Raw genomic sequence first — 9,477 nt, 5'->3', positions numbered from 1 at the left:
CAGATTCACAAAAGGAATTTCTCCGTGAATATAATTCCATTCAGATCAAATTTCTTGTCTAATAAAAGTCCATCGTTTGCAGTGTCTTTGTCTACCCTTCTCAGACCGGGCTATCAGACGTGCACTAAATGTGGTTGTAATGGGTTGAATGCTAAGTTGAATGTTTAATCGCAATATTTTTTTCTTTACTCTCATCCTCTCCTATTGATTTCCCTCATCGTTAGACTGGTGCATTAGCGTCAGCCTCATTTCTCAGAGTGGCTGCTGCACTGCACTGTGACCTTTGGTGGTGATGAGGGGGACAGTGGTGCAGACGATGATTCCTTGAATGAAACTGAGCTCAGTGTGTTGCAACACTATCAATCTAAGAACATTCAAATTAGTTTTTTCCAGTGTATTTCTGTGGTTCTAAGGAAACTCAGAGGAGGATGAGTCAGAACTCCTCATTTCCATTAGGCCTGTTTCCTTTCTTTTCTCACACCACTTTGTATTAAAGACTCTGCGGTAAAGGCTTGCACAAAGGAGAGACAGGAGGGAGATGAACAGCAAGTACCAGCCACATCATTTATTTTTACAAGCCCCCAGACTCCTCATGAAGATGTGAATGCAGCTCAGGACCTTTTCTCCAGGAGGGTTCAGGCTAACCCTGAGGATGTGGTCACAGCTCCACCTTGTGGGAGGCCAATGTGCTTACAAGACTTTGAGACGTGATTTGGTTTTAAGTTGATTTTCTAGGAGTACTCTTTAAAAAGAACATAGCCAGCACTTCAGGTCTTTAACAGAGGCCAGAGGCTGTCATTATTCTGGGACAGACAGATGAATGGTTGGATGAGTTTCTTTTGAAGTATTCCAAAAGAGTATTCCAGATCAAAACACAAGCATTAAAGGAAAAGTTCTACATTTTAGGAAACATATTTGCTGTTCCCCTGAGACTAAGTTTGATAAGAAGACTGACACAACCTCTCACTGGAAATAAAGGGAAACACCCAGGTTCTGGACAAAATGCAAACCATCTATCAGTAATGAATTACTTTGTTTGAAATCTTTTTTGTTTAATCCAGTCTACAAATAATACATAACCCTGTTCACCTGGATTAAACTAAATAAATAGATTGTGTTATGCGATGACCTTTACATGTGCTAGTAAGACTTTCTCTCTCTTGGACAGTGCCAAGCTAGCTGTAAGATAAGATAAGATAAGATAAACTAAACAAAGATAATCTAAGCTAAACTAAGTGAAGCTAAACTAGGCTAAACTAAGATAAAATAAGCTAAACTGGCTCCCGCTGCATATTTAACGAGAGATTTATGGATTTCCTATCTAACTCTTGACAATAAAGCTAACAAAGATATTATTACTTTCTATTCTTAAACACTATTTAATAATGTAATAATAATTTTTCAGGCAAATCATGTAATGCATTGATAATAGTAGCATTTATGACATATTGCTGAAGAACGTTTTAAAGATAGGATTATATATGGGTGAATTGAACTTAAATGTCGTCTCAATCATGGTTTGGTAAAAAAAGAAAGATGAGCCTAAAGAGTGGTGTTCATACAACTTCCTGATTTATTAAACCAGCATCAATGTATTATTTTATTGTTTGAAAATAACATCAAACATTGAGATTTTTAATTCAACAATTTCACTCCGTCTCTGTCACATCACGTCACTAATTGTCCAGCCTGTCTGCAGTCTGTCCTGGTCAGAACATGCCCTTGTACGTTTCCCTATCCTCCTGGTTCTTCTCTTCCATGCGCATATTGAGCACAGCCAGTTCCTTCTTCACAGCCTTCTTCATGCCAGGGTCCAGGTCCAGCACCCTGCTGAAGTCCTGCCGGGCCTCTGCCTCGTTCCACACCTCCATGTGGGCTTTCCCTCGTAGGTAGAAGGCCTTCATTGCACCTGGAGGACAAGTAGGAACACATATACATATGACAGCAAGCCGTTTCACGTGAAGGACATCTGCAGAGTGTGGGCTAGATGACGAAGTATGTGCAACAAATTACTAATATAAACAACCATTTATGATGAGCATCTAAGATATGAGCATGTAGACGTATAGGCTGTGCATGTTATAGTGTTGAAAAAGAGGCTGCACTTCTTTTACACGCTCAGAGTTTTATAGACACATGAGACATACAGTAAATTTACAGCCACAATAAAAACTCACATATGCACAGACACTGTAAAAAAAACATAGCCAGCTTGTTAAAGGCTGGATAAACTGAGAGGCTGTAGTAAGACTTACACGGCACGACCAGTCTCTCACACTCATAAAATCAACCAACTGGAATGTGATTATGTACTTTTTTAAAACAACGTATTTCTGCTTTAAAAACGCCACTGTTACTCCTTCATCACACGTCTGTCCTTTAGTGCCTAACCTGGGTGCTGATTGATGATGTCACTGGTGTGCTCGATGACCTCGTAGTACTCCTCCATACGGTGCAAACATTGGCAGCAGTTCAGGGTCAAGGTGTTGGCCATTTTCTCCAGTTTCAACCAGGGGACCTCCCAAGATTTTTCCTGAAGGGCGAACATAGTGAATATCTATGTCTATTCATACTGTAAGCTCCATCCATACGTTCAAATTTGAATTTAATTGAATCCATCAATCCATTCATATTTCTATTGAATCCATCCATCCATCCATTCAAATTTGAATTGAATCCATACATTTTTCTTTTCTATTTAACAGCATCTCATTTGATGTAATGACCTTAGTCTGAACATTTTTGATGCAGATGATGGCCTCCTTGTATTTTTGCGTAGCGTCTTGATAGCGTCCCTGTTTGTAGAGCTTGTTCCCTTGGCCATGCAGCACAGGAACAATCTTCAGCCTCTCCTCATCGCTCAGAGCCCACGACTCCCTGTTGTACTCACTGGGCTGCTGCACCTGCAAAATGCACGGGAGTTTGATTCCACAAGTCACACATAACATCCTCGTTCAAACCTGCGTGGTTGTGCCGAGTCTTTCCTCACCATGAGCAGCTCGAGGACAAAGTACAGAGGTTTGGGTTCCTTCATGAGCTCATCCAGGTCGTCGTAGCCAAGGCTGTGGTAGGCGAACATGTTAGCCATGCCACACGTGTGGATGTGCCAGTCGACAGGGTCTTTGCCTTCAGCAATGCGTCGCATACTCTTGGAGACAAGTGGGTAAACGCCAGTGTGCTGGAGAAGATGGTTAACACAAGTCAAAATTATGAATGAAATCAGTAAATAATAATGGTCTGACTATTAATAAGTGGTCTTCAGTTTAGACTCAAGGTGACTGAGGGGACAGTGACATTAGAGTTTCGTAATGTAAGTAGCTTTAGATTTTTCCTCAGACTTTGCAGGAATCACCATGACCGTCAAAGACCAACCCTGCCATCATTTCATCTAATTTTTTTCTTACTTTAAACGCAGCTTACTACTCTAAAAACTCCGCAATGGAAAAACTTTGTTTCGGATAAAACATTTTATTATTATGTTATGATTTCTTTAATCTGTTTTTTTTTTTTGTCTGTCTGATAGTTAGCAAGATTACACAAAAACTATTGGACAGATACCATAAAAACTTGGTGGAAGGATGTGTTATGGGTTAGGAAATAACTCAAGGAGAATCTAGATATTTATTTTCATTTTCTTTAATATTGTGAGATGGATCAAGTGAATTATTGTGAATTGGTTTCATAAGGGGACCGTTGGTCCTTTGCGGAGGTATAAACTCTACTGACAACCATTCTAGTTTTATTTTATATTGCTTTTTACCATTAACCAAATCAGAGTCTATTTTTGCATTTATAAAATTACCTTTGTTACATTGTTATAATGCCACACATAACAGAAAATAGGAAAGAATGTTATTTTTTAATTCTGATACTTTAATTCCTGGTCAGTGGTCATGTGAAAATAAGTTATGCACAGACCACAATTCCTTTACTTACACATATATTCCATTCATGAGAAATATAGATAGATAGATAGATAGATTAATTTCACATTAAACTGATCAAATAAAAGTTTCATTATGAGCAGTTTCACATCATCTGCGATCTGTTTCCTCTGTTCAACATGTTAACTTTGGCCTCCACTGGGCGGCAGTGACACTACAGAGGGTTTACAGTAGAGTGAGTGTCGAGCGGCCATGTTGCTCAGAGTGAGAGTGATGAAATGCTAAGCCTCAATCACATCTAATCAGAGTGGAGGGGAGTCAGCGGAGTGCTGATTCAGCAGGAATCAGAGCCGATTAGAGGAAAGTGAGGCAGCTGCAGATTAATAACAATATGCCTCAATCCATCTGTCTCTGACACACACACACACACACACACACACACACACACACACACACACACACACACACACACACACACACACACACACACACACACGAGGTATGTTTGCATCACAACAATTGTGTTGTTGCGTACATGTTTATGTGCCAAATATCTGCGTGAGCTTTTAGAACAGGGAGAGGTTCCACAGAAACAAACAAAAGATTACTCACACAGAATTATGCAGGGAATTCAAACTGTAACTGGGTTTGGATTGTTTGTTAATATTCAAATATATTATTGTTATTATAATTATGTAAGTGTTTCTGCTTGGTGTAGCCTGTTGATCCAGTTTTGAGGAAGTTGTGATCATCTGTCATACGTCAACTCTTTGCAGCCGAAGGGTCAAAGTTCACTGGTGTTGCTGTGGATTTGCTTGCCACCGGACAAGATTGTAAGTGAACGGAAGGAGAAGGTTCGCCTCGGAAATATTATGTATAGTGATACTTTCTCTCCTATAACCTGCCTCCATATTGATTTTCTATTTTTATGACCATGTGAGTTATTTTAGGATGGTTGAAAAATATGCTTGTGCTTTATGTCTCAGCTGTAAATGTATAATTGTGGCACATAAAACATGTGTTATTGTGTTGATTTGTTGCTTGTTATTGAAATCAGAGACTGTGACCTCCACATCTGCAGCGTGATGTCTAACGTGCACAGTCACATGTCTCAGACTGTAAAAGATATAATCCACTGTGCTTTAAAATCAAACAAAAGACAAGGTCCCACATAAAAACACTCACACTGATGTCACACCAGAAATCCGCCACCTCACCGATCCTCATGGAGGCCAACAGAGTCTCCCATATGTCCAGTTTGAACATGTTGCCGATCACGATCTCCATGGGCGTCCCCACCACTTTGCTGTCGTCTATTACTGTGCGTTCATCATCACACAGCTGGGTGCGGAAATGAAACGTCACCTGGAGGAAAAAGAACCAAATTAACTGTACGAAGCTTGATTTTTAAAAGCACACACTGTGGGACAAATTGTGCCTTGCTTCCTTGGATTTACTGAATGAGTCCAGACCACTGCCATGTTGTGTAGGAGACTGCTGGTCCAACAGTGGCAGGCAGCTTACACTCTATCACTCACAGATCAAATGTTTGTTCTGGTGGCAGCATAACACATCTCCTGTTCTCTGCTTCACTACATTAATGGACCTTAACTCCAAGACTCAGCCCCCCTCTATGTGAACTCTCTTATAAATATATACACATATTGTATGTATTTGCTCCTTTGGTCCCATTACAACACAGCCTAATTAGGGCACCTACGGTGGGAGGTCCTATTGTATTTCGAAGGAGTTGTATTTCCCTTTTGGGGCTTTTTCAGGGCCTAGACATGTTCAAATTGTTACCAAAGTTTGCAGGGAATTCAAAACCCCCAAAAGTAATTGTATTCTGGAGTAATTTGAAATGGGCGTGGAAAAATGGCTCAACAGCGCCATCTAAGGAAAAGCCCCTCAGTTAGCTTTCACCGATCTTCACAAAAATCGTAGCCCAGGTGTATCATGACCAGACAAACAAAAAAAGTCAGAGGTGCAATTTGAAAAAAGCAACAGGAAGCCTGCCATTTTGGATTTAAGGCCATTTTGGTCATATTCCAAATTTTTACTTTGACGAACTTGTCGTAGAGCTTTCATCAGATCAACTTCAAATTGAGGTGAGTGTCATCACAACAAGATGGAGATATAAACTACCTCGGTATATTTGATTTCATCACACGGTGTGACCGTGGCGTGACATCAAAGTTTGATTACACGCCATCAAAACATGAGGTTCTGTATCTCGGACATATTTGGTCCAATTGAGTCCAAACTAGTCATGTAAGACAAGAGTCCCGGCCTGATGACATCTACACATAAATCATGACTTAAAATCACAGCGCCACCTGCTGGCTACAGGAAGTGACATGTTTTATACTTTGATGAACTACTCCTGGCTGCTTTACAATATACAGCTCAAAAGAGCTCAGTCAAGTCATTGGATCATGGTCAGAATGATCCAATGACTCAGAATTGTGACATTTCCTCAAACCGTGTAAACATTGAGGTGCAGTGAAGGTTCATCCTTCGCCAAAGGAGACAATGTTGTCATAACTCCACTGTGCATTGTCCTATCACCACCAAACGTCTGTCTCGTGATCAGAGTCCAAGCCTGAACGGCTCTATGTGTCAATATTTCCTCAGTGTCATAGCGCCACCTACCTACACGGAGATGTGCGCTTGGTCATTGATTGCTCTCTCCACTAACCGCAACAGGCTTAAAAATGCGTGTGCTCGGGCCCGTTAGTGCTACAACGTAGCAACCTAAATAATTTGTTTGTTTTTTCGTCCGTCTGTCTGTCCCTATAATTTTTTTTTTGGACGGACGAACGTGTCTGTCTGTCCATATACATTTTTTTTGGGACGGACAGACGGACGGATTTTATTTTTATTTTATTTTTTTCGTCCGTAATAAAAAATACAGACAGACAGATGGACGAAAACAAATTTAAAAAATAAAATCCGTCCGTCTGTCCGTCCCAAAAAAAATAATACGGACAGACAGACAGACAGACGGACGGATTTTATTTTTTAAATTTGTTTTCGTCCATCTGTCTGTCCGTATTTTTTATTTTTTTGGACAGACAGACGGACGAAAACAAAAAATATATATAAAATCCGTCCGTCTGTCCGTCCAAAAAAGAAAAAAAATACGGACAGACGGACGGATTTTATTGTATTTATTTGTCCGTATTTAATTTTTTTTTCTGTCCTGCGCAATTAGTAGACAAGGATTGACGTCGCGTGACAGACGCAGGAAGTGAAGCGTTTATCCTTCCCGCAGTGTGCAAAACACATGCAACGCGGAGCCGTGTGCCCAGTCGCCGATCGCTCTCTCCACCAACCGCGACAGGTCCAGAGTTGCGTGTACTCGTTTTATATTGTATTTTTATCTTTTTGTTTTTCTAGTTTATGTCTTTGTCCTCTGTTTCAACATGTAGAAGTATGTATTGTCATTTCCTCCTTATTTTCTATGCCTGTGTATATTCTCAGGCAATTAAATAAATTGACAATCGCAAAAAAAAAAAGCCCACAGCAAATCTCTTAATGTGACATAACTGTCACAGTTTGATGGACTTGAAAAGCAGGTGATCAGAAATACCATAGAATGAAATGGTAAGATGACATGTTGACAGAAGCCAAAACTCATTGACTGGCATAGATAACATGTTTTGTTGAACATCAGTCTAAATAGTCAATGCTATGTCAAAAGCTTCACACAGCTCAGTTATCTAACAGGGTCGACAGACACATCAGGGGGGACAGACAGGACAAGGTTTCATGGTTGTATGATGTGCATGGAAAGTAAACTGTGTGCACTTAAACAGTTTTTTTCATCATCTTATATTTCAACGTTTCAGTGTCCTCACATACACTTCCTGCATGAGTCAAGAATGATTGTTTAACCCTATAAGATGATGTTGTGCCCTCACTGACTTGTGGCTCATGCGTTTGACCGGCAAAGATTTCCACAATCATAAAAAAGAAAAGATACAGGAACTGTAACATTTACCACAGATATTAACATCTACTGTAGAGTGATATAAAGAGGGTCAACACATCTCCACTTCCTCCCACTATCCGGAAAGCAAGCTTAAATATCCCAGATCTGACACAGACATCTTGTGCATTTGGAGCCAGAGTCTGCACAGTGATTGACCTGCAGCAGCCAGGCCCCGCCGATACACACGCTCGACCAATAGTGAGTCAGTCTCAGCTGTCAATCATGAAGTTTCAGCCCATTTTTACAACATCAAATGACTAAATAAAACCAAACTTACCAGAAAATTAACACTTGAACAAACAGTGGGATGAGAACTACCTTAAATGACTTTTTAGTTTGGTCCATGTCCCATTCACTAACATGGAGGAGGCAAGATTTATGACCTATACTGAACACTCAAAAAAAGTCGGGTGATATACATCCTCTATCAACCTCTGCTGGCTGCCGGTGGGAATTGTAAAAACATAAACGTGCCTCCCCTCACTCATCCTGCTGCTGCATCCTACGACTGCTGGAAACTGGCACAAGTCAAGATAATTACCAATGCATAAATCACAGGTAATGAAACCTTCCACACTGAGCAACAGCCCTCTGGGCCTGGTACGAATATATTACGGTCATACTCTTCAACAGGCCAATAACAGTGTGTCTTGTGATGGAGCTCGGGCATATGAAGAAACATCCTCAGGGAGACACTGCACACAGCAATTGTTCTTAATGCGCAAACAGCTGATCTGATCCTTTGTTAGAAAAGTCCTGCTTAAATCCCAGGCTGCAGAATACTCACAGTGTTCTGTAACATCAAACCTCTGTCTGGACATCCTCTCATTGTTTCACGCCTTGTAATCGTTTCACTATGCTCCGGATAAAAACTGTTCTGCTTTGTCTGCACACAGTCATATGTGCATGATAATCAAATGCATATGTTAGGTTTCATTAGTAGCTCTGATTAGATTTAAAGCATAGAAACAAGCTTTTTCAGTTATTTCTGAATTCATCCTGTTTCATTTGTCCAGAACAAGATCCCTCATAGTTGCTATTTTTATCTGAAAGATGATTTAATTGGATTTGATACTTATAGTAAAATAGTTATAGGCCCGCACAGCCTAGTTTATACTGGAGGACTGCAAAGCCTAAATGAAAGTGCATATATATTTGGGGCGTAGCCATAGATTAATGTGAAGTGCAGATAAAGTGTTAAAGGCCAACAGTACCTTTGCCCCCGTGATGAACTTAGGAATGTCTCCTGTGCCTCCATGCAGGATTGTTTTCTTGATTCCCTCTGATCCCAGCAGCAGCGTATCCTGAATATCCGACATCTTTATTGGAATGGCTCACCTGATGTTATCATGCACACGCACAGTATATCTGGCATGTATCATGCAACATGTGTCTGTATGAGTTGGAGGTGTTGTCCATGGCGGATTAGTTTGGGTTTGGGATAATGAGATTAGAAACTCCTTCTGGCATTAGTCAGTCATCATCAGCACTTTCTCTGAATCATCAGAAACATCCAGAAAGGAGGAGATACAGATCGCATATAACAGAATAGAAAGCCTTTATTGTTATTGAACAAGAGAAAGCAGCACAACAAAATTA

General features: G+C 40.4%; 1 protein-coding gene across 1 annotated transcript; it reads right to left on the bottom strand.

The window, feature by feature from the left end:
- Positions 1 to 1,636: 1,636 nt before the first annotated feature.
- aipl1 (aryl hydrocarbon receptor interacting protein-like 1) lies at positions 1,637 to 9,201 on the bottom strand. Its single transcript, XM_034605346.1, has 6 exons — positions 9,093 to 9,201; positions 5,070 to 5,249; positions 2,990 to 3,178; positions 2,727 to 2,903; positions 2,392 to 2,533; positions 1,637 to 1,909 (listed from the first exon to the last, which is right to left on the bottom strand). Exons 1-6 carry the CDS (start codon positions 9,195 to 9,197, stop codon positions 1,710 to 1,712), a joined length of 993 nt encoding a protein of 330 aa, XP_034461237.1. The 5' UTR covers positions 9,198 to 9,201; the 3' UTR covers positions 1,637 to 1,709.
- Between the last annotated feature and the right edge of the window lie 276 nt (positions 9,202 to 9,477).

This window comes from Hippoglossus hippoglossus, chromosome 13, assembly GCF_009819705.1.
Source record: "Hippoglossus hippoglossus isolate fHipHip1 chromosome 13, fHipHip1.pri, whole genome shotgun sequence".
NCBI lineage: Eukaryota > Metazoa > Chordata > Actinopteri > Pleuronectiformes > Pleuronectidae > Hippoglossus > Hippoglossus hippoglossus.
The sequence above is the reverse complement of the archived record's forward strand: the minus strand, read 5'-3'. Positions and strand labels throughout refer to the sequence as shown.